At 42.7% G+C, this 25,501-nt stretch overlaps 1 protein-coding gene across 5 annotated transcripts in view; it reads left to right on the top strand.

The window, feature by feature from the left end:
- LOC136330321 (putative ATP-dependent RNA helicase DHX57) overlaps positions 1 to 22,075 on the top strand; it is a 64,453-nt gene extending 42,378 nt beyond the window's left edge. For all 5 annotated transcript variants that reach the window (XM_066266959.1, XM_066266962.1, XM_066266958.1 and 2 more), the window contains exons 17-24: positions 1,227 to 1,503; positions 4,923 to 5,018; positions 5,102 to 5,185; positions 7,433 to 7,567; positions 8,246 to 8,320; positions 12,684 to 12,818; positions 16,592 to 16,792; positions 19,631 to 22,075. In XM_066266959.1, coding sequence (XP_066123056.1) covers positions 1,227 to 1,503; positions 4,923 to 5,018; positions 5,102 to 5,185; positions 7,433 to 7,567; positions 8,246 to 8,320; positions 12,684 to 12,818; positions 16,592 to 16,792; positions 19,631 to 19,774 — 1,147 coding nt within the window. In that variant the 3' untranslated portion in view covers positions 19,775 to 22,075. The remainder of the gene's footprint in view (positions 1 to 1,226; positions 1,504 to 4,922; positions 5,019 to 5,101; positions 5,186 to 7,432; positions 7,568 to 8,245; positions 8,321 to 12,683; positions 12,819 to 16,591; positions 16,793 to 19,630) is intronic.
- Positions 22,076 to 25,501: the final 3,426 nt, after the last annotated feature.

Raw genomic sequence — 25,501 nt, 5'->3', positions numbered from 1 at the left:
GGGAACCATTAAGGCAAAAATCACCGTGAGTATCCACGAGTTTGACTAAGATCATTGGGTCTGTAATCTTCATACAACATCAGGATGGTTAACTCTGTACTGGACCAGCACAAAATTTCTCGTGGACTGGCAGTTGAAAACAATGGCTTATGACCTGATCAGGTGGTGGCACAGTGAATAGAGCATCAGCCTGGGACACTGAGGACCCAGGTTCAAAACCTTGAGGTCGCCAGCTTAAGTGCGGAGTCTCTGGCTTGAGGGTGGGATCAGAGACATGACCCCATGGTCGCTGGCTTGAGCCCAAAGGTCACTGGCATGAAGCTCAAGGTCACCGGCTTGAGCCCAAGGTTGCTGGCTTGAGCAAGGAGTCACTGGCTCTGCTATAACCCCCCGGTCAAGGCACATAAGAGAAAGCAATCAATGAACAACTAAGATGCTGCAATGAAGAATTGATGCTTCTCATTTCTCTCCCTTCCTCTCTGTCTGTTCCTGTCTGTCCCTCTCTCTCTTTCTCTCTCTCTAAAAAAAAAAAATATTGTATGTATTAGATTTTTCTTTTCTGAAAACTGCATAAAATTTATAATTTAAAACAATAGCTTTTCAAGAGCTGTCAAAAGGCAGGGTGCATTGCAAATTGATTTTATAAACAATTACTGTGCAGTTTCGCATGTGGGGAAGAGAGTAAGTGGATCATTCCAATTTTATTTCATGATTTGATCCCACTGTTATGGAAAGAAGCATTTTGAAAGCTTATAGAGAGAATTTTATTGTAAATATCAATAAGTTTCAGAATCTGAAAGTGTTTTCTGCTATTTATTGCTGAAGAAGGAAAAGACACAAGAAATTAAAAATTCTTTTAAACTAGCATTGTCTCGCCTGACCTGTGGTGGCGCAGTGGATAAAGCGTTGACCTGGAAATGCTGAGGTCGCCGGTTCGAAACCCTAGGCTTGCCTGGTCAAGGCACATATGGGAGTTGATGCTTCCAGCTCCTCCCCCACTTCTCTCTCTCTGTCTCTCCTCTCTGTCTCTCCCTCTCCTCTCTAAAATGAATAAATAAAAAAAAATTTAAAAAAAAAATAAAATAAAATAAACTAGCATTGTCTCATTTATGAAAATATATATCTAGAAAATAATAAATTATTTTCATTCAAGAAAGAAGCTTACTCCTTGGTGTGATCCCACAAGAAAGAAAATTGACAAATTACTATTATTTTTTTGTTTTCAGAATTAAAATTTTAGAGATGTTTAGTACTCACAATCTGCAATCTGTGTTCTCTCGGCTCATTGAACCACCACACCCTGATTCTCTCCGTGCCTCAAAAATACGATTACGAGATTTGGGAGCATTAACTTCAGATGAAAAACTGACCCCCCTCGGTTATCACTTGGCCTCTCTGCCTGTTGATGTGAGAATCGGCAAACTGATGCTATTTGGGTCTATCTTCCGCTGTTTGGATCCTGCTCTCACCATTGCTGCCAGTTTGGCTTTTAAGTCTCCTTTTGTAAGTAAACAACATTCATTTAAACTGGAGTCTATAGGTCTCTGAGGGAACCCTAGGGGTTGCAGGGTTATGTGAGCCCCCTAAAATTTTTCTTGTATGTTGTCTGTGAATTTTTCAGGGTACATAATGTCTATAACTTTTATCAGATCCTTGAATAAATCCATGCCCCAAATAAAGATTAAGAACTAGAGATCCCACTTATTAAAATAATCTAAATGTGCTTTTTATTAGATCTGCTATACTTTCTCGTTATAGAAAAGTCAGAAAATGCAACCAAGTAAAAGGTGCCTCTGCATGATTTTAGCAGGCAGTATTAAATACATTGGACCAGTTCTTTTTTAACAGCTTTATTGAAATTTAATTCATCCGAAGTGTATAGTTCAATAGGTTTTAGACTGTGCAGTCATTGCTATTTGTTGAAAAGACTGTTGTTCCCCCATTGAGTGGTCTTGGCATGCTTGTCAGAAATCAGTTGACCATGGATACATGGTTTTTTTCCTGAACTTCATTCTATTCCATTGAGTACACTGTCTTGATTACTCTAGTTTTGTACTAAGTTCTGAAATCAGGAAGTGAGAGTCCTCCAAATGTGTCTTGTTATTTTGTTGAGGATTTTTATGTCTGTATTTAGAAGAGATATTGCTTTGTAGTTTTTTATTTTCTTGTAATGTCTCTGACTTCTTTGGTGTCAGAGTAATAATGGCCACATAAAATGAGTCTTCTATTTTTTTTTTCAAAGAATTTGTGAGAAATTAGTATTAATTCTTCTTTAAATGTTTGGTAGAATTCACTGGTGAAGCCACCTATGCTTTTCTTGTATATGGGGGTAGTGTTTTTCATTGCTAATTCAATCTCCACTTGTTATGGCTATCTTCAGATTGTCTATTTTTTTTTTAATATTCAGTTTTGATGGTTTGTATTTTTCTAGGAATTTATTGCATCTAAGTTATCTAATTTATTAACATACAGTTATTGATAGTATTCCTTTATAGTCCTTTTTTTTTTTTTTAATCTATTTATTTATTTATTTATTTACAGGGACAGAGAGAGAGAGTCAGATAGAGGGATAGATAGGGAGAGACAGACAGGAACGGAGAGAGATGAGAAGCATCAATCATCAGTTTTTCATTGCGACACCGTAGTTGTTCATTGATTGCTTTCTCATATGTGCCATGACCGTGGGCCTTCAGCAGACTGAGCAACCCCCTCCTCGAGCCAGTGACCTTGGGTCCATGCTAGTGAGCTTTTTGCTCAAGCCAGATGAGCCCACACTCAAGCTGGCAACTCCGGGGTCTTGAACCTGGGTCCTTCCGCATCCCAGTCCAACGCTCTATCCACTGCGCCACCGCCTGGTCAGGCTATAGTCCTTTTTATTCCTAAGTGGCTGGTATTGATGTCTCCTCTTTCATTTCTGATTCTAGTAATTTGAGCTTTCTTTTTTTTCTGCTTAATTTAAGTAAAGGTTTGTCAATTTTACTGATCTTTCCAAAGAACCAGCTTTTGATTTAATTGATTTACCCTATTGGTTTCCTATTCTCTATTTTATTAATTTCTCTTTTTATTCTATTCTGTTTGCTTTAGGTTTAGTTTGCTCTTCTTTTTCTAGTGTCTTAAGGTAGGAGATTAGGATATTGATTTGAAATCTTTCTTTTTTAATATTGATACTTATAGCTATAGATTTCCCTCTAAGGACTACTTTAGCTGCATTCCATAAGTTTTGGTATGTTGTATCTTCATTTTCATTCATCTCAAGTATTTTCTGATTCCTCTTTTAAGTTTCGTGACCCATTGGTTATTTAGACATGTATTCATTTTCTGCATCCTAGTGTGTTTCCAATTTTTTTTTCCATTATTGATTTCTAATTTTATTCTATTGTGGTAGGAGAACATACTTTATATTATTTCAGTCCTTTAAAACTGATTAAACTTTGAATTATGGCCAAGCATATAGTCTTATCCTGGAGAGTATTTTATGTGGACTTGAAAATGGATATTCTGCTGCTGTTGGGTAAAATGTCACTCTTCCTTTATTTTAATTATGGCTTAGAGAAACGGAGTTAGATGAACATAACCATTTTCTTCCGTTTTAATGTTATACTTCATGGAATAGTAACTGTATAAATCTGCAAAAATACCTTAGTTCAGCCCATCATTTAACAACAAATGACAAAACCAAGGACCAGTATAGGTGATGCAGCTTGCTCAGGGACATAGAAGTCAGTATGGTTGTGAGTAGGACGTTTGTCTCAAATTGTCTAAATAAACCTCTCACTGACTTGTTTTTGACTTATTGGAATATTAGAAATATTGATATTCATTGGAAATATTGATGTTTCCCTTAGCCTAAACTAAACAAGCACCTGCCCTTTGCTGGCTTTTGGAAACATAATGTTAATCTCCCAAATGTAACACCTTTTCCATTGGCTCTCCTAAAAAGGAAGACCTTAGCTATACAAAACTTACAGAGAAGCACCAGGTGGTTTACAATGACTTTCAGTGGTGTTTTAGCTAGGGCCTCATTTTAGCTTGTTATGAAGAGTTGCTACAGCTCATGCTCATCTTAGCAGATGTGTATTGGGGTGGGAGGAAGCTAATTTCACAAATTTGTAGGGAAAATGAAGACCTGTAAACATTATTAAAAAAAATAGGAAGAAAATATTTGTTATGAGTATAGAAGAAGCGGAGACTCAAGATTCTATAAAATAAAAATACCAGAGTTAGAATTTTAGATTTTAGATCTAGCATTTAGAATGAGTGGCTCTTTGATGACATCTTGCCATTAGGAACTAAAAGACCCAGTAAAGCTTATTTTGGGTGGGCAGACATAGACCCACAAGGACAGAGAAGTGATAGCTTGCTCGTGATCACCATATTTGCCTTTAATCAGCCACCCACTGAGTACTCTTTTTTTTTTTTTTTTTTTTTTGTATTTTTCTGAAGCTGGAAACGGGGAGAGACAGACAGACTCTCGCATGCGCCCGACCGGGATCCACCTGGCACGCCCACCAGGGGCGAAGCCCTGCCCACCAGGGGGCGATGCTCTGCCCCTCCAGGGTGTCGCTGTGCCACAACCAGAGCCACTCTAGCGCCTGGGGCAGAGGCCAAGGAGCTATCCCCAGCGCCTGGGCCATCTTTGCTCCAATGGAGCCTTGGCTGCGGGAGGGGAAGAGAGAGACATAGAGGAAGGAGGGGAGGGAGGTGGAGAAGCAAATGGGCGCTTCTCCTGTGTGCCCTGGCCGGGAATCGAACCCGGGTCCCCCGCACGCCAGGCCGACGCTCTACCGCTGAGCCAACCGGCCAGGGCCTGAGTACTCTTTTTTGCACGCAAAACACTTCCCAAGGCACCTGGCTTCAGATAGGAAAGTCCATGTGAAACCTGAGGTAAAATGTGTCCTGTAATCCCCGTGTTCCCCATTTAGGTGTCTCCCTGGGATAAAAAAGAGGAAGCTAATCAGAAGAAGTTAGAATTTGCATTTGCAAACAGTGATTATCTGGCCCTTCTCCAAGCATACAAGGTAAGTATATAATAGCTGAAGTTTATTTCCAGAGTTGGTGCTAAAGACAGAGGAAGTTCATTTTGATTTTCTCCAAAATTTAGGGGTGGCAACTAAGTCTGAAAGAAGGTATGCGTGCAAGTTATAATTACTGCAGACAGAACTTCCTGTCAGGAAGAGTTCTTCAGGTGAGTCGTTTCTGGGCAGTTTGTTGTCATTCATTTTCTGTTGTAATAGCACTTCAGAGGGTGTTGCAACTTCATCTTGCCTATCCTGCCTTGACATTGAAAATGTTATTTCTGGAATAAGCTCAGTTTACCAGTGTGTGAAATAGACTCCCAAACGATGTATGACATCAGGCCTCTGTAAAACCTTTAACTGACCTGTTTTTCCTTTTTTCAATGACCTTGGGTTTACTTATGTGGAGGATAGGGGAATACAGGCACCCAGAAGGTTACTGCTTACTGGAAGTCAGTCTTTTTCAGTAATTTCACCAGGCATTCTTAACCTCGATTCATAAAGCCCTGAAACTGTATGCAAAATCATATGTTTATAGTTATGTAACTTATTCTGGGAGAACGAATTCATAGCTTTCAACGGATTCTCAAAGTGGTCTTTGACCACCCCTTACCCTTTACCGTCTCCCCAAAACCTAAGAATGAACATTGAGCTAGAGTTTCTCTGTTAGTGTTTCTTATGTCCATCAGAGGCTCTATTTCAATCCTGAGTACTCAGGTAGAGAGGGGTTTCTGATCTTCTGTGTAGTAACAGACAAGCCTCTGTCCTCTGTTGTGACAGTATCCTAAGCCCCCTTCCTAAGTGGTGTTAAGAGACCAGATACTGATGGTGCACATCTTTGTGAAGCATCTGCTTTATTCAAAAGATTTTGAGGCTGGGGAAGGGGATGAACTTCACTTTCATATTAAAATATGCCCTGGAATAGAACACAAAATTAATGTTTTTGGTATTTACCAGACCTGATGTTTATTTGTGATATTTATTCCAGAAGCTTCATCGGAGAAGAGACCTTTATCTGTTTTGTTCAACACCATATCCACACTGCCAAGAACAGTGCTTAGCACACAGTGAGGCTTAGCAAAGAGTCATTGAATAAATGAACACATCCCAGCACTTGCTTCATCCTCATCTGCTTTTAGATGTACTTAGTGAGACATTTTAAGAAGACAGAGACTCTATCTTTATTCTAAGTACATTGAAAACAGTTTACTTTTCAACCCTGGCTGCACATTAGATTCACCTCAGGAGGTTTCAAAACATTATAAGTACAAATGCCCAGGTTCCACCCATGCCCATGCCAGTTACATCCGGATCTCTCTGAGTGGTGCCTCAGCCTCTGTGTATTGCCATTGTTGTTGGGTTGACCAGTGATTCTAATACACAGCAAGACTTGAGAACCACTAATCTAAAGGATATTTTATATGTAAGATGCAATAATAAATGTTTCCTCAAGTCATTAAGATTTTTAAGTATAAAATTTAATTTTTAAGTACTTTTTTTTACTAAATTTATTCTTTTTCTAAAGGATATATATTAGAATTTGCTGTGCTTTATGAAGTCCATTAGAGTTCTCTCTTTTTACTCAATTCCAGCTTATAATATTTTTATTATGATGTCAATTAAAGCCATATATTCATTTATGGTATATTTAACTCCTACTTATATTTTGCCACATTATTTATATGTACTTGAGACATTCCAATAAAACACTTAAATTGTCATCAGGAGACAGGATAGTGTTGCTTAGTTTCAGTTCCTTTGATTTGTCTCCTTCTCTGGTGCCTGAAAAATGGCCTATATTTGAACAGAAGCCAGAGAACAAAGAGATTTGGGCTTTCCTTTCTCATACTTGTGCTCAATTACAAAAAGGAGTGTCTAAATCTAGACCGCTTAATCGTGTCCCTATTCCTAGGAAAAGATGTGAGCCACTGAGACTTCAAGGTAAGAGAAAGAGGGAAAGTTCTGAGGTGGCTGTTTGGCACTAGGGATGCAGAAATAACCGCTCTAGGCTCAGGTAAGGAACTGAGAGGCCCCGTGCAGAAATGCAAGTAGGAAAAACTAGACAGCATCACAGCACCTTGAGTTGGGGTTCCAACCAAAGTAAACATTTTTTGCTGTCCCAAGAATTTCCAGGAAAATCAGACCTACTCAAAATCCAGTGAACATTATCTTAAAAAGGTAGTCTAGAGATAAATAACCAATAACCGGAGTTTTGGTAATTTGTGAATTTCAGTGTGACTGATTCACTGTGTTTGCCAGTTTGCATACATGTAAACTGCCTTTTTGGAAACGACCTGTTTGATGGACCCATAAGAGCCTCATTACTGTCTACTGAAGTAATGCATTTTTGTCTCATTCATCTCCACTTATCTTTTCTGTGTTGAAGCCCCTGCTTAAAGACTGCCCACTTCTTTCAGGAAATGGCCAGCCTCAAACGACAGTTCACAGAGCTGTTATCAGACATAGGCTTTGTAAAGGAGGGGCTCAGAGCCAGGGAGATTGAGAAGAGGGCTCTAGGAGGAGATGGCATCCTGGAAGCCGCAGGAGAAGAGGTAAAGAATGTGTAATGAGTTCTTATTTCTCTCTGATTAGCCCATGAATAGTATTTTACTCAGGACCTCTTGTAGGCATCCTTCACTTCAGCCCTGTGAGCTGTGGGTTCTTGCTTTTCTTCTTTCCACAAATAAATGTCAGCTAACACTCACACAAGGGTTTCTCTGTTAATTGTTGTTACTGTTTTTGTTTTTTAATGTTCACACTGGTTTCTTGATAAGTCCATAAGAGGTAGAATAGACTTTCTAATAATATCTTCTTAAATCAGACCAGCTTTTGCCCAAAGGGACAGGTTTTTGTATTACTATAGGAAGAACACTCCCTCAAGATGAACCTGATGCCACTCTGTTTTAAGTGAAGTTAATACTTTCTAGAACTTATGAAGATCTCATGAACCAGAATCTTTCTGTTCACTGATTCTCAGGAACACTTTGTAACTGCTTTGCAGAAATCAAAAGAGCTCCTGTGGGCTTCTTAGAGTGGGTCCTGTGTGAATGTGTTCCAACAGATCTATTGTTTACTTAGAAAAAAATAATTTTTCTAGCACATGTATAGAAGTTATATGCTGCTTTTGTTTTGTTTTAAGGTAGAAATCAAATGAAAAATTATGTAAATTGCAGGATACAGACAGAAGTAGCCACATAACTTACAAAATTAATACCACATTTCTCTCATAGGCAAATTCAAATGCTGAGAACCCCAAGCTGATATCAGCAATGCTGTGTGCTGCTCTGTATCCAAATGTAGTGCAGGTAACAAAACATTTTTCTTGCATTCTCCCACTACTTGTTTCCTTTATAGCCAAGAGATATAAGTTAAGTCATACACATTAATCATCTTAAAGACACTCACTCAAACACACACAGAGCCTTTTAAATTTCATATACGTTTCTAATCCTTCAGTTCCTTAAATCTGTTTAGATGCATTGTTCAAAAACATTTACTGTATAAAATGGGTTGCGTTTTAATCCTAATGTATTATTGACATTCAAGGAATTAAAATAGATATGTAGGTCACTTTCTCAGCAACCTATGCATAACTAACCTTCTGTGATAGTTAGAAACTTGGTTCTACTACATTTTCTCTTATGCCCTCTACTCTGGACTAAAATTAGATAAGAACAAAATCAAACAAGTCAGTGCTTTGACCTACAACCACCTGTGGCCCTCCTTCCAGAAACCTCTTTGTGGGGCCCTTTGGGTTTTGGCATCTAGTCCTTGTCAAACTTAGAAAGATTTGAATTTCTCAGAGTACTGAATCATTACTCTTTTAACTTTGTTAAATGCTCAGTTAACAGCCACTGATTAATCATGGTTCATTTTCTGCTCAGTATGTGCATGCTTTTCAATCATTTGAAATTTACTTCAAAAATCTTTTGGAGCAAAACTATGGAGACAATAAAAATAAAATCAGGGGTTGGGGGTGAACAGGCAGAGCACAGTAGATTTGTAGGGCAGTGAAAATACTCTGCATGGTTTTATAATGATGGATACGTATCATTATACTAACACACCCTCGAAAGTGAACCCTAAGGTAAACTGAATTTTGGGTGGTTACAATGTGACAAAAAATTTTTTTTAATTATAATACTGTTATGAGCCTCCCAAAATGAGCACTCTTACTCTTGGTAGGAATAAAATTGATATACCCTTTCTAGATAGCAGTTTCATTTTTAAAGATTCATTATTAGGAAGTAATTGTATATATGCAGAAAGATACATCTGGGAGAATATTTGCAATTATAAACTGTTAGTATGAATAATCTAAAATTCTAATAATAGGGAGTTTATTGATTAAATTATTATTGATCATTACAACAAGGTACTAATTGCCATTAAGAATTATGTTTTAGGAAAACATTTTAAAGCAGGGATAAAGTTCTTAATATATTTAGTTTTAAAAGTATATTTATAGAAAACAATTCTGTATTAGTTCCAATATCTATGTATATTGTTATTTATATTGTTATGCTTTTCTACATATATGAACATAAGTCTAGCGGAGAAAACTAAAATGAAGCCCTGGCCAGGTGGCTCAGTGGTAGAGCATTGGCCTGGCATTCAGGAGTCCTGGGTTCGATTCCCAGCCAGGGCACACAGGAGAAGCGCCCATCTGCTTCTCCACCCCTCTCCTTTCTCTCTGTCTCAATCTTCCCCTCCCGCAGCCAAGGCTCCACTCGAGCAAAAAGTTGGCCTGGGTGCTGAGGATGGCTCCATGGTCTCTGCCTCAGGTGCTAGAATGGCTCTGGTTACAACAGAGCAACGCCCCAGATGGGCAGAGCATCGCCCCCTGGTGCACATGCGGGGTGGATCCCGGTCAGGCACATGCGGGAGTCTGTCTGACTGCCTCCCCGTTTTTAACTTCAGAAAAATACACACACACACACACACACACACCAAAAAAAAAAAACTAAAATGATATTTATCAAATATCAATGCTAGGTTTTTTGGGGGTTTTTTATTAATTTTAATGGAGTGACATTGATAAATCAGGGTACATATGTTTAGAGAAAACATCTCCAGTTGTTTGTTTGTTTGTTTGTTTGTATTTTTCTGAAGCTGGAAACAGGGAGAGACAGTCAGACAGACTCCGCATGCGCCCGACCGGGATCCACCTGGCACGCCCACCAGGGGCGACACTCTGCCCACCAGGGGGCGATGCTCTGCCCCTCTGGGGCGTCGCTCTGCCGAGACCAGAGCCACTCTAGCGCCTGGGGCAGAGGCCAAGGAGCCATCCCCAGCGCCCGGGCCATCTTTGCTCCAATGGAGCCTTGGGTACGGGAGGGGAAGAGAGAGACAGAGAGGAAGGAGGGGGGTGTGGAGAAGCAAATGGGCGCTTCTCCTGTGTGTCCTGGCCGGGAATTGAACCCGGGTCCTCCGCACGCCAGGCCGACGCTCTACCGCTGAGCCAACCGGCCAGGGCCTCCAGGTTATTTTAACATTTGAATATGATGCATACCCATCACCCAAAGTCAAATTGTCTTCCGTCACCTTCTATCTCAGCCGTTCTCAACCTGTGGGTCGCTACCCCCGCAGGGGTCGAATGACCAAAACACAGGGGTCGCCTAAAGCCATCGGAAATACATAATGGCTTTAGGCGACCCCTGTGTTTTGGTCGTTAGACCCCTGTCGGGGTCATGACCCACAGGTTGAGAACCGCTGTTCTATCTGGTTTTCTTTGTGCACCTCCCCTTCCCTCCCCCCCACCCTCTCTTTCTCCTCTTTCCCCAACCACTGCCCTCTTGTCCATGTCTCTGAGTCTCATTTTTATGTCCCATCTATGTGTGGAATCATATAGTTCTTAGTTTTTTCTGATTTATTTATTTCACTCAGTATAATGTTATCAAGGTCCATCCATGTTGTTATAAATGATCTAATGTCATACTTTCTTATGGCTGAGTAGTATTCCATAGTACATATGTACCAAAGCTTTTTAATCCACTTCTCCACTGACGGACACTTGGCTGTTTTCCAGATCTTCACTATTGTGAACAATGCTACCATGAACATGGGGGTGCATTTCTCCTTTGGAACACTGCTATGGTGTCCTTGGGGTATATTCCTAAAAGTGGTATAGCTGAGTCGAAAGGCAGTTTGATTTTTAATTTTTTGAAAAATCTCCATACTGTTTTACACAGTGGCTGCACCAATCTGCATTCCTACCACAGTGCAGGAGGGTCCCTTTTTCTCCACATCCTTGACAGCACTTATTCTGTGTTGTTTTGTTGATGAGCGCCATTCTGACTGGTGTGAGGTGATATCTCATAGTAGTTTTAATTTGCATTTCTCTATTCATTAGTGATGTTGAGCATTTTTTCCTATGCTTATTGGCCATCTGTATGTCCTCTTTGGAGAAGTGTCTATTCATTTCTTTTGCCCATTTTTTGATTGGATTGTTTGTCTTCCTGGTATTGAGTTTTACAAGTTTTTTATAAATTTTGGTTATTAACACCTTATCAGACATATTCTCGAATATGTTCTCCCATTGTGTAGTTTGTCTTTTTATTCTGTTCTTATTGTCTTTAGCTGTGCAAAAGCTTTTTAGTTTGATATAGTCCCATTTGTTTATCCTGTCTTTTATTTCACTTGCCCATGGAGATAAATCAGCAAATATATTGCTGTGAACCTGACCAGTTGGTGGCGCAGTGGATAGAGCGTTGGACTGGGATGTGGAGGATCTAGGTTCAAGACCCCGAGGTCGCTAGCTTGAGCGCGGGCTCATCTGGTTTGAGCATAGGCTAACGAGCTTGGACCCAAGGTCGCTGGCTCGAGCAAGGGGTTACTTGGTTTGCTGAAGGCCCGTGGTCAAGGCACATATGAGAAAGCAATCAATGAACAACTAAGGTGTCACAATGAAAAAATGATGATTGATGCTTCTCATCTCTCTCCGTTCCTGTCTGTCTGTCCCTATCTATTCCTCTCTCTAACTTTCTGTCTCTGTAAAAAATATATATGTATATATTGCTGCGAGAGATGTCGGTGAGCCTACTTACCTCTTTTGTCAAATATCAGTTGTCCATAAAGGTGTGGGAATGCTAGTTATTTTAATTATTTGATTACAAGAAGTCTTTATTTTCTCATTTCCTAACATGTTATTTGTACAGTAAACATGTATTATTTTTGCAATATATGTATAATTCATATATGTGTTTACATAAGTTTTTCAGTACTTTTTCAAATGAAATAATCTGTTTATTCATAGAATATTTTTTCTAGTCATAGAATTGTTTCTTGCTGTTGTGAAATAAAATTATTTGGAATGTGGGATCGGGATTGGGACTGGGGTTGATAGTCAACAGATTCCGGGTCCAGTGTTGCCAGCTGGGTCTCTGCATCTAATCATAACTGCAGAGCGGAAATACTGACATAGTTTCGCACCCGTGTGGCTGGCGTGCAGTTTAGTCACCCAGTGGTTCTGCACCTACATTCACACCTCTTGATGGTGTGAAAAGAAAAGAAAAAAAATACACTTATACTACTTTCAAAAGGAAATTAAGAGAGAGAAGACGCAGAAAAGGCATTCATTCAAATAAGACTGGTTTTGTATGAAGGATCACATCCTACAGTGGAAATATACATATTATATATCTATTTTTACAAATACCTATCATTTAGGTGAAAAGCCCAGAAGGGAAATTTCAGAAGACCAGTACGGGAGCTGTCAGAATGCAGCCAAAATCAGAGGAGCTGAAGTTTGTCACCAAGAACGATGGCTATGTACACATTCACCCTTCATCAGTGAACTATCAGGTCAGAATGGCGGGGTGCACTTCTAGCTACATGTGGCAGGTCTGGGGTGAGAAACATAGCCCTTAAACTCAGCCATACCTTGTTCTGTCACTTGCTGCCCCAGTGTCCCCACTGGCAGGGGGAAAGTTGAGTGAGCATAAACAGACTAGAAATTGGTCCATTTCTGGAATGGTTTTCCATTTTCAAGAAAAGTCTCTCGGATGCAAAAAAAACAACTGATCAAGCCTGCTTTCCTATGTAAAATTATTTCTTTAATTTTTAAACATTTTAAAAATTACAGTTGAGCCCTGGCCGGTTGGCTCAGCGGTAGAGCGTCGGTCTAGCGTGTGGAGGACCCGGGTTCGATTCCCGGCCAGGGCACATAGGAGAAGCGCCCATTTGCTTCTCCACCCCTCCGCCGCGCCTTCCTCTCTGTCTCTCTCTTCCCCTCCCGCAGCCAAGGCTCCATTGGAGCAAAGATGGCCCGGGCGCTGGGGATGACTCTGTGGCCTCTGCCCCAGGCGCTAGAGTGGCTCTGGTCGCAACATGGCGACGCCCAGGATGGGCAGAGCATCGCCCCCTGGTGGGCAGAGCATCGCCCCCTGGTGGGCGTGCCAGGTGGATCCCGGTCGGAGCATGCGGGAGTCTATCTGACTGTCTCTCCCTGTTTCCAGCTTCAGAAAAATGAAAAAAAAAAAAAAAATTACAGTTGACAGTCAATATTATTTTATATTAGTTTCAGGTATTCTGCATAGTGGTTAGACAGTCATGTACTTCACAAAGTGTTCCCCAATATTTCTAGGCCCCACCCGGCACCATCCATAGTTACTACAATATTATTGACTCTGCTCCCTATGCTGTATTTTACATCCCTGTGATTGTTTTGTAACGACCACTTTGAACTCCTTGATCCCTTCGATGAAATATGCTTGCCAGGCAGTGACCTACATTTGCTGATCCCACATCCTCAGCTCCCTTCCTCCAGCTGCTGCTGTGAGGCGCCTGCCCTTGCCACTCCACCAAACTCATCAGAAGTCACGAGTGACCTCCAAGTTGTCAGACCCAGTGAAATGTCCTGGTTCTCATCCTACTTGACTCCCACATAGTATTTGATATTGCTGACCCCTCCCTTCCTCTTAAAGCTATCTTTGATGGTTTTTTGGGGTTTTTTGCTTCTAAAACATTACTTTCTTCTATCTCTCTGATCCTCCTCTATCCCTGTTGCTAGTTTCTCTTCCTCTGCTCTGAAACACTAAACGCTGGTTTGGTCCTTAGTCCTTGTTTTCTCATGCAGCATACATACTCTTCCTGGAGCTCCAGACCACGACATCATGCTTCTAATGACAACCTCCATGCTGATACAGACCCCCAGGCCTCTCACTCCAGTCCTGGGGTTTTCTCTGAGCTATATGCCTTCTAGGCACCTCACACTCAAAAGCTGCACAATCAAACTCATTATCTCCCAGTTCACTCTTCCTTTCTGTGTTCCCTGTTGTTGAACGGTACCCTCCAAATCAGACCCTGCTTCTTTCAGACCCTTGCTCCAGCCCAGCTGGTCACCAGGTCCCAACAAGCCCACCTTCTGGCTTGTCTCCGATTCACCGGCTCTTCTCAGCCCCACTGCCATTTCCTCAGTTCAAACGCCAGACTTCCATCGTTTGCATGAAGTGCTCTTCTGATGCTCCCTCTCCAGCCTTTCACACAACTGCTGCCAGACTGCCTTTATGCAACATGCATTCGATCATGTCGTTCCCTTGCTTGAAACTCTTCACATCTGGCATCTGCTGCAAACTTCAATATGACCTTTCACATCTGGCCCCTTCTTATACCATGTTCCCCTCAGCTCTCCCTCTGTCATTCTTTATGCTCCAGCAACACGAGATATCCAACAGTGTCCCTGACACTGTGACAAAGGACACTATTCTCTGTGCCTGGCATGACATTATTATTCCCCGGCAGGTTCTAACTTATCCTCAAGCTTCCATTAAATACCACTTCTCCAGGGCCCTTCTCTCTCTAAGTTGTTCTTTACTTCTGTTCCACCAATATATAGTGTGCATTTGCTCACTGTTGTGCTCATCACATTGTTTTCTGGTTTATGGTGCGCCTCTTTATGTTACTGAGATTCCTAAAGACAGGAAAACTGTAATTATTTGACGTTCTTGATGTCTAGCATGGTGCCTCACTGAAAGCAGACGCTTGATAAAGCTCTTAGGAGAAATGAAGAAGAAAAAGCGGGAAGGAGACGAGAGAGAGAGAGAGAGAGAGAGAGAGAGTATGAAGTGTCAGGGCTTTGAGCCCGCAGGAACTGCTGAGGAGAGTCAGCAAAGCATGAAAAGGGTCACCTTAAATAAGCTCAGGAGAGTCTGAGGGCCTGTGGTCGTCTGTCCTCCCAGCTGCACGTGTACTTAGGAACCAAAGCCTGGTGTGGCCCTCGTGCAATGAATGCACGTCACCTGTGCACGCATTAGGTGCACTCGGTGCCTTCGAGCTCCCCCTCCTCTGAGCCGAGCGCTGTTGTCGGCCACAGGGGACAGCAAATGTGCTAGACAGACAAGGTCTCTGACCTCATGGCACACGTGTTCCAGTCAGGAAGACCAGCAATAAGTAAGGAACCAATCGCAGCGTGGCGGCAAATGTTATAAAGAAAAATAAAGCAGAGATTGAGAGTGATAGGAGGGCATCTGTTTTACGTGGAGTGATCAGGCAAGAACTCCGTGGAGCAAACATTTGAGCAAAGCCTCAATGCAGTGAAGGGTGAGCCATGCGGGTATCTAGAGAGGACATTCCAGGAAAGGAAGTGCAAAGACCATGAGATGGGAGCATACTTGGCGTGTTCCAGGAAACGCAGGCAGGCGGTCGGTGCGAGTGCTGTGGGATGATGACTGCCAGGGCGGAGGGGACTGGGACGAGCAGGCAGCGGTCAGGCCACGCAGGACCTGGTAAGCCATGCTGAGGATTTGAGATTCTGTCCCTGGAGATCACTGGAGGATTTTGAGCCCGAACTGGATGTATGTTTTTGAAGGATCTCTGTGGTTGCTGTGTGGAAAAGAAACTGAAGATGCAAAAAGAGAAGCAGGGCGAGTACTTAGGGAGCCTTTGCAGTGGTCTGTGTGACATGACGCTGGCTTGTGCAGGGGTGGCTGTAGAAGTGGTGAGAACCTGTCAGTTCGTCACGTGTATTGAAAATAGAGTTGACGGGACTCAGTGATGATGTAGAGAGAGGGAGGGAAAGAATAACCAAGGGTGGCTCCTAAATCTGGGCTTGAGCAGCCGGCTGAAGAGAATGTCACTTAGTAAGAGGGTGAACATTACATGCAGGAGATCAAGACTCCTGGCCTGACCTGTGGTGGCGCAGTGTATAAGGCGTCAACCTGGAACACTGAGGTCGCTGGTTCAAAACCCCAGTTTTGCCTGGTCAAAGCATATATGGGAGTTGATGCCCCTTGCTTTTCCCCCCTTCTTTCTCTTTCTCTCTTCTCTTTAAAATGAATAAATCTTACAAAGAAAGAAAAAAAGTCTCTCCTCTCTAAAATGAATAAATAAAATCTTTTTTTTTTTTAAAGACTCAAAGCCTTGGGGTAAAAAATAAAAAGAATTCCTTCTAAACATCAGAAGTTTGACGTGCTTATTAGGTATCCCAGTGGAGATGTCAGCTAGGAAGTTGCATGTACAAGTCTGGAGCTCCAAGGAAAGGGAAAGGATGGAGATAATTTTGTAAGTCATCAGACAGGTGGAATTTGAATCCGTGGGACATTGACATCATTGTCATCATCTGAGGTTTTTTGCTCCAGGTCAGACACTTTGACAGCCCCTACCTACTATACCACGAGAAGATCAAAACCAGTCGGGTGTTCATCCGCGACTGCAGCATGGTGTCTGTGTACCCGCTGGTCTTGTTCGGAGGAGGCCAAGTGAATGTGCAGCTTCAAAGGGGAGAGTTTGTTGTCTCCTTGGATGATGGTTGGATTCGTTTTGCAGCCGCTTCCCATCAGGTACAGTATAAAGGGATCTGTCCTGTGAGCCTCAGATATGAAGGGCTTTCAAGTTATGAAGTATTGTCATTCCTTCAGGGACCAAGGACAACAGAGCTCATTAAGAGAGAATGATGGGGGCCCTGGCCGGTTGGCTCAGCGGTAGAGCGTCGGCCTAGCGTGCGGAGGACCCGGGTTCGATTCCCGGCCAGGGCACATAGGAGAAGCGCCCATTTGCTTCTCCACCCCTCCGCCGCGCCTTCCTCTCTGTCTCTCTCTTCCCCTCCCACAGCCAAGGCTCCATTGGAGCAAAAGATGGCCCGGGCGCTGGGGATGGCTCTGTGGCCTCTGCCCCAGGCGCTAGAGTGGCTCTGGTCGCAACATGGCGACGCCCAGGATGGGCAGAGCATCGCCCCCTGGTGGGCAGAGCGTCGCCCCATGGTGGGCGCGCCGGGTGGATCCCGGTCGGGCGCATGCGGGAGTCTGTCTGACTGTCTCTCCCTGTTTCCAGCTTCAGAAAAATGCAAAAAAAAAAAAAGAGAGAGAGAATGATGGGGCTCTGGCCGGTTGGCTCAGTGCTAGAGTGTCGGCCTGGCATGCGGGAGTCCCAGGTTCAATTCCCAGCCAGGACACACAAGAGAAGCACCCATCTGCTTCTCCACCCCTCCCCCTCTCCTTCCTCTCTGTCTCTCTCTTCCCCTCCCGCAGCCAAGGCTCCATTGGAATAAAGTTGGCCCGGGAGCTGAGGATGGCTCTGTGGCCTCTGCCTCAGGCGCTAGAATGGCTCTGGTTGCGGCAGAGCGACGCCCCAGATGGGCAGAGCATCACCCTCTGGGGGGCATGTCAGTTGGATCCCGGTTGGACGGATGGGGGAGTCTCTCTGAGCCTCCCCGTTTCCAACTTCAGAAAAAAATAAAGAGAGAGAGAATGATGGGCCTGACCAGGCGGTTGCACCATGGATGGAGCATCGGACTGGGATGCGGAGGACGCAGGTTCGAGACCTCAAAGTCACCAGCTTGAGCGCGGGCTCATCTGGTTTGAGCAAGGCTCACCAGCTTGGTTCCAAGGTCGCTGGCTCGAGCAAGGGGTTACTCGGTCTGCTGAAGGCCACAGTCAAGGCACATGTGGGAAAGCAATCAATGAACAACTAAGGTTTTGCAAAGAAAAACTGAAAATTGATGCTTCTCATCTCTCTTTGTTCCTGTCTGTCTGTCCCTGTCTGTCCCTCTCTCTGAGTCTTTGTCTATGTAAAATAAAAAAAGAGAGAGAGAATGATAGGTCTGCAGTGAGACACCATGAAAGACTGAGGCTGAAGGGAGAGGCTAGGCTTGGGGACTGAGTAAGACTTCCCGCAGCATGGTGGGAGGGGAAGCCGAGGATGGGCTGGCATGAAAGAGTCAGGACAGAAGCTCTGGACGAGGTGTTGGACCTTCCCAATGTATTCACCAAAGAAAAATTGGAATATATAGATGAGTAGAAATAAATAAAAATCAACCTGATTCTACTACTACCATAAAAAAAAAAAGTAATGGATCTGAATTCTTTTCTTAGGTTATGTTCTCTGTGGAGTCTGAAGGAGACATTTACAGGGAGTATATCTATAAGAAAAAAAATTCCGGCCTGACCTGTGGTGGCACAGGGAATAAAGAGTCTACCTGAAATGCCGAGGTTGATGGTTTCAAACCCTGGGCTTGCTTGGTCAAGGCACATATGGGAGTTGATACTTCTTGTTCCTCCCTCCATCTCTCTCTTTCTCTAAAATGAATGAATCTTAAAATAAATAAATAAATGAAAGTGTGACCAGGTGGTGGCACAGTGGATAGTGTTGGACAGAGACTTGGAGGATCCAGGTTTGAAACCTCAAGGTCGCCACACCAGTTTGAATGTGGGGTCGCTGGTTTGAGCATCGGATCATAGATATGACCCATATCACTGACTTGAGCCCAAGATAATTGGCTTGAGCCCAAGGTTGCCGGCTCAAGCAAGGGATCCCTCACTCTGCTCTAGCCCCCTGGTCCATGCACATATGAGAAAGCAATCAATGAACAACTAAGGAGCCCCAATGAAGAATTGATGCTTCTCATCTCCCTTCCTTCCTGCCTGTCTGTCCCTCTCTCTGTCTCTCTGTCACATACACACAAGTACAAATTAAACCCTCCAAATTCAATCTTTACATGAAATGTGATAGAGAAGACTTTGTGTGTTGAACCCCATTTAGTATTCCAGAGTTCACATTGAGTAAATTTTCTTTTTTTTTTTTTTTTTTCTTCATTTTTCTGAAGCTGGAAACAGGGAGAGACAGTCAGACAGACTCCCGCATGCGCCCGACCAGGATCCACCTGGCACGCCCACCAGGGGCGGTGCTCTGCCCCCCAGGGGGCGATGCTCTGCCCATCCTGGGCGTCGCCATATTGCGACCAGAGCCACTCTAGCGCCTGAGGCAGAGGCCACAGAGCCATGCCCAGCGCCCGGGCCATCTTTGCTCCAATGGAGCCTTGGCTGCAGGAGGGGAAGAGAGAGACAGAGAGGAAAGCGCGGCGGAGGGGTGGAGAAGCAAATGGGCGCTTCTCCTATGTGCCCTGGCCGGGAATCGAACCCGGGTCCTCCGCACGCTAGGCTGACGCTCTACCGCTGAGCCAACCGGCCAGGGCGAGTGAATTTTCTTATTCCATCAAGAAATTTTAGAAGCACTTTTAGAATGAAAATGCGTTTAGTTTCTACCCCTCCCCACCCACTAATGAAGTTAAAATTAATACCAGACATCTAGAATACTGATCATCATAATTGGGGCACTTCCTTTAATAACCTTCCCTCCCCTGTTGGTCTGAGCACTGCTCACATTGCAAACTTTCATTTCAGGTCGCTGAACTAGTCAAGGAACTGCGCTGTGAACTTGACCAGCTCCTGCAGGATAAGATAAAAAACCCGAGCATGGATCTGTGTACCTGTCCTCGAGGGTCCCGGATCATCAGCATGATTGTGAAACTTGTCACCACGCAATAAGACTAGTCTTAGGAGAGCACTGCCCTCGCCTGCTTCTTGTTCACCTGGGAGACAGCAGCATCAGCTCTGCCTTGAACTAAAGCCCTGCGCTGGTCTGGCCCTGAAGGAGCCAGGGCGCGCACTGCTCCGTCCGCTGGGGTTTCCCATGCCCGTAGGGACGTTTCCTAGGTTCAGTATTTCCAACGAAGCAGTGGGCACTCCCAGCACAATTTGGAGTGCCGTGGTAAGACCGTCTAAAAACCGCCTTACCTGTCTTTCCCTGTGACCGTCCTGGAATGAATGAAATATGCCTGATGACACAAAAGTGAATGTTTAATACAGTACGATTATTTTAATCTATGTATTATTTTTCTCCTGCATTTTACTGAAGTGAGATGGGGGCATGAGGAGAAGCACTAATTGTTTTTTCTGTTCATTTGGGCTCAACTGAGAAGTCAGAACAGAGAAGAAAAAAATAGTCATGTGAGCAAGAAAAATTAAAATTCCATTTTAGGATGTTGGCGACAGAGTAAACTTGATTTGTGAGGGATTTTTCTTTTTACTCATTCAAGGTAAGCCTTAAAAAACAAACTTAATGACCTCTCATTTATTATTAAAATGCAAGCTGGTCTTATCTATAACTCTCTGATTCTTAAAAGCAGAACAGTCTGGATGTCTTTATTTTCCTTTAGGTTTTCCATTTAGAAATCTGTGCTCTCTCATGAACTCACCCGCATCTAATGGCCACATTTCACATTACCCAAAGGGGAATTTTAATGGTGTTCTCAGAGCAGAGTTGGCATGGCTGAGGTAGAAGTTGCCATGCTAGTGTCAGATTTACAGCCATAAAAATACCTTCCATGAGACTGCTTAGGCTAATGGGGCACTAGCATTTTGAAGAAGAACGAGTACACTTACATTTTTCATGGACCTTTATCAGTGTGGTCAGCAAGAATCCCGAAGAACTGAGTGGGAAAGATGCTTGCGTTTGTCTAGCCCCCAGGTAGAGTCACTACAGGTTTCATACTGTAGATGGAATTCAAACTAATTGAGAAAATCCATCTCAGTGAAGGGTGTGCACTTCTCAGGATACTATTTTAGTTATGTTTCCGGGAAACCTCTTAGACTGCCCAAGATGATCATTATCAGGTGTGGTTAAGCTTCAGTGCACTTGGAGCTTAGACCGTAAGCAGTGTATTTTCAAGGCATTAATGTGTATCACTTTAAGTAAAAGACATACATATGCATAGCATATACAATATGCAAGTCCTGACCTTGCTATCGAAACAAGGCTGATATTACAGAAGTGATTGGGCGGGACATGTAGGAGAAATGAGGAGAAAGCAGCACTAAACCTCTAAAAAAGGTTTTTACACCCGTTTTGACTCTTGGTGCTATAGTGGAGCTCATGCTGCCCTACCTGGAGCCCTGGGGACTGAACCCAGTTTGCAGCCGAATGCAGGGTAGGAGGAGCCCTTCCTGAGCTGGTTTCTTGCGGCCACATAACAGATGCACAAATCCTGTCGTCGTTAGAGATGTGCCAGTGTGTTAAGAAGGTTGGGACCCTTGACTGAAGGCACAGAATAAGAAAATCCTCACCCCCCAAACTATTAAAATTATGAAATATGAAGTAAAAGTATTTCTTTGTGATTAAAGGTCAAAATGCAGTAGAGTGTTTCAATGTGAAACTAGATTTCTATGCCCAACAGGATGGTCAGCATTTAATGTTAATTTTATGGAGAACTCTGTAAATGTTTTCTTAAATGTTTGTTTTACTGGATTCTAGTTAGGGAACAGTATTAATAAAGTACTTGCTATGAAATTAGTCTGCACAGTTTTGTAGTATGTCTAATTGAGAAGTTCTCAGAAAATTAGAAGGTCTAAACATTCTTATAGAGGCGATAATAGGTTGACAGTGTTAGCTCTATCTTCTTCCTGCCTGAGTTTATATCTGAGTATTACAGCTCAGCCTTCCTGGCAGGCACTGAACTTTGGTCTCTGTCCTCCCATTCTGTCATCTGATCTGAGAAGTTTCGTATATCAAAGCACACAGCCTGTGAATCTGTAGGGATATGGTAAACTTTCTTTTTTCTTTCTAGCCATTGTTTATAAAATGTTCCTAAAATAAGATCTTGTGAAGTACTTTGTAAAATTACAATACAGTAAATGCCAGCATATCAGGACTGAGAGTGTGTTTTCCCCACTGAGCCCTGGCTGGCTGTGTGGGGACTACAATGAGAATCAGTGTTTAGGATAATGAATCGACATATTTCAATATGGCTAAATATAATATACTAACATAATAATAAACTTTTCAATAGACGTATTCAAACAGCGAGGCATTTTATTATTATTTCCTATGCAGAATATGCAGTTACTGCTACTCCTTCAACATAGTTTTTACTGAAAATGGCCCGAAGGACTTAATTTCCTTTCATGTTGAATGAATTTAATTGACAAAGAACAAATGATCCATGGCTACTTTTTTCCTACAAAAATGAAAGACAAAATAACTTAGCCAAAAAGACTCATGTAGTCCTAAGAGTCCGCTTTTAGCAAGTTTCACCTTATTCCATCTTTGGGTTTCAAATGTATTAAAACAAAAGTGACTGTTAGCCTTTCAGATAAGACTTTATTTGTCCAGAGAACTTGATGAACTATAATAAGTACAGGACCTTATCATGTACAAAGACTATAAAGACATTTCCTTCTTTATCATTTATACTTTTTGTTTGTTTTAAACTAGTAGTTCTCAACTGGGGGCAATTTTACCCTCCCATGGACATGTCATAATGTCTGGAGATGTCGTTGTCACGACTGAGGGCGCAAGGGTACTCCTGGCATCCAGAGGTTAGAGACCAGGGATGCTGTAAATATCCTGCAACCACACAAGGTAACCCCCAACAAGAGAGTATGCAGTCCAAATGTCACTAGTGCCAAGGCAGAGAAAACCTGTTTAAACAAAATTATAGGTAAGCACGTAAAGTCTAGCTACCACTTATTATTCAAATATAAATTATGCCCATGGTTGTCTCCAAAAATGGAAAGATATTTCCATTAATGAAGGCAAAATATTTTTTTGCCAAATCAACTCTAATAAGCATGTCCTATATGAATATGTTATCAGAAATACAGAGTACTTAAGAAATTGAGAAAGTAATATGTATGAATTGGAAAAGCCATGCACAGATGGGTAGAGATATCTTTTCTTTAAAAACTCTCCTACTGCCCTGGCCAGCTGGCTCAGTGGTAGAGCGTCAGCCCAGCATGTGGAAGTCCTGAGTTCGATTTCCGGCCAGGGCACACAGGAGAAGCACCCATCTGCTTCTCTACTCTTCCCCCTCTTCTTTCTCTCTCTATTTCTCTTCCCCTTTAGCAGCCAAGGCTCCACTGCAGTAAAGTTGGCCCGGGCACTGAAGATGGCTCCATGTCCTCTACCTGACGTGCTAGAATGGCTCTGGTTGCAATGGAGGAATGCCCCAGATGGGCAGAGCATTACCCCATAGTGGGCATGCTGGGTGGATCCCAATTGGGTGCATTTAGGAGTCTGTCTGCCTCCCCTCTTCTCACTTTGGAAAAGTACAAAAAAAAAATCCCACCATTAAATTTAGTTTCTTTTTTTTTAAAGCACTTATTCTGAAAATGTGAAAATAAGTTAAAACATGCCTTTTGAAGATGTGACTTACATGTGACACTAATATTCCTAACACTTCCACTTTAAAACTCAAGTTCTCACACTTAGGTCTACATTAATATGTTTAAAAATCACACACACCCTTACCTTATCTTTGTGTTATCTTAACAGAGTCCAACCTAGAAGACTTTGCCCAATATACTAAAACACAAATAAGGTTAAAAGAGGGTGGTTAAGAGTATATAATTCTGCCCTGGCCGGTTGGCTCAGCGGTAGAGCGTCGGCCTAGCATGCGGAGGACCCGGGTTCGATTCCCGGCCAGGGCACACAGGAGAAGCGCCCATTTGCTTCTCCACCCCTCCGCCGCGCTTTTCTCTCTGTCTCTCTCTTCCCCTCCCGCAGCCAAGGCTCCATTGGAGCAAAGATGGCCCGGGCGCTGGGGATGGCTCTGTGACCTCTGCCTCAGGTGCTAGAGTGGCTCTGGTCGCAACATGGCGACACCCAGGATGGGCAGAGCATCACCCCCTGGTGGGCAGAGCGTCGCCCCTGGTGGGCGTGCCGGGTGGATCCCGGTCGGGCGCATGCGGGAGTCTGTCTGACTGTCTCTCCCTGTTTCCAGCTTCAGAAAAATTAAAAAATAAATAAATAAATAAATAAATAAAAAGAGTATATAATTCTATGCATATATGACTATAAAATATTGAAAAGTTAACATGAAGCCTCATTAGGAACTATAATTTCTAGGCTTATTAACCCTATAGTTTGAACTGCAAAAAAATCTGTTTTAAGGCTTCATTATTAGTAAGATTACCAGATTGAATGTCAAAGACGTGTTATGTTCTTTAGAAGACAGGTGTCTACAAATCAGGGGCTGTGCTGTACAATTGTCACCAAGGGACTATCCCATTTAAAGAGGAAACTAATCCACTGATATCGACCCAGCACAAAACAGCCTGTAATTATAGATGTTTCTGTTAATGCCACCCTTCTGTGTCTGAAATTCTCCTGTGCACTGTCCTATTCAAACTCCAGCTGTCCCCATTATTTCTAGCCCACAAATCTTTATACCATCCTTATCTACAGTAAGAATGGCTAAGGCTGGATTAATTGAAGCATGCAATCTGATTAGTTAACAGGAGGCCATTTGTCCAGTTTATAACTAATGTGTGCTACATGTCCAGTTTGAGACCTATATTGGGGCTGCAGAAATTCCTTTCACATTTATGCAATAATGTCAATATAACCAACTTACTTTAAATAAGTGCTATGTGCCAGTTGTGTTATGAACTCAAGATACAAAGATAAACAGGGACACAAGAAAAAGAGGATAAGAGAAAAAGTTTACTTAAATAAATTCATTCAGGAACATAATATCCCCTTTCAGGAGCCTGTGAAGACTCTAAAAAGGCTGGATGACTATATGTTGAAATTAAAAGAAAAGGTGTTGATGGTTTTGATCAAGTCTTTTAATTCTGCTTTTTAAGACTCTCATCTTGTTCCACAATTAGAAGGGCTTCTATAAACCTGTGAGTAACTTTTGCATAGCACTGAAGAAGAGGCTGTAAGGAATAAATGTATGACCTACTCCCTCTTCAAAATGTACTTGGGCAGCCTGACCTGTGGTGGCGCAGTGGATAAAGCGTCGACCTGGAAATGCTGAGGTCGCCGGTTCGAAACCCTGGGCTTGCCTGGTCAAGGCACATATGGGAGTTGATGCTTCCAGCTCCTCCCCTCCTTCTCTCTCTCTGTCTCTCCTCTCTCTCTCTCTCTCTGTCTCCCCCTCTCCTCTCTAAAATGAATAAATAAATAAAAATAATAATAAAAAAAAAAATGTACTTGGGCAATGTAAAGTAAAGGAAGAACTCAAAACTGTTTATGAGAAATGAGTCCAGCATGGCTGTGGGACAAATGATCAGTATATAAATATCAACTATTTCTGTATACTACCAATCAGTAATTCAAAGATAAAATTAAAGGCCTGACCTGTGGTGGCACAGTGGATAAAGCATCGACCTGGAAATGCTGAGGTCGCCGGTTTGTAACTCTGGGCTTGCCTGGTCAAGGCACATATGGGAGTTGATGCTTCCAACTCCTCCTCCCTTCTCTCTCTCTGT

Source organism: Saccopteryx bilineata, chromosome 3, assembly GCF_036850765.1.
Source record: "Saccopteryx bilineata isolate mSacBil1 chromosome 3, mSacBil1_pri_phased_curated, whole genome shotgun sequence".
NCBI classification, from domain to species: domain Eukaryota; kingdom Metazoa; phylum Chordata; class Mammalia; order Chiroptera; family Emballonuridae; genus Saccopteryx; species Saccopteryx bilineata.
This window is presented reverse-complemented; position numbering and strand designations above follow the sequence as displayed.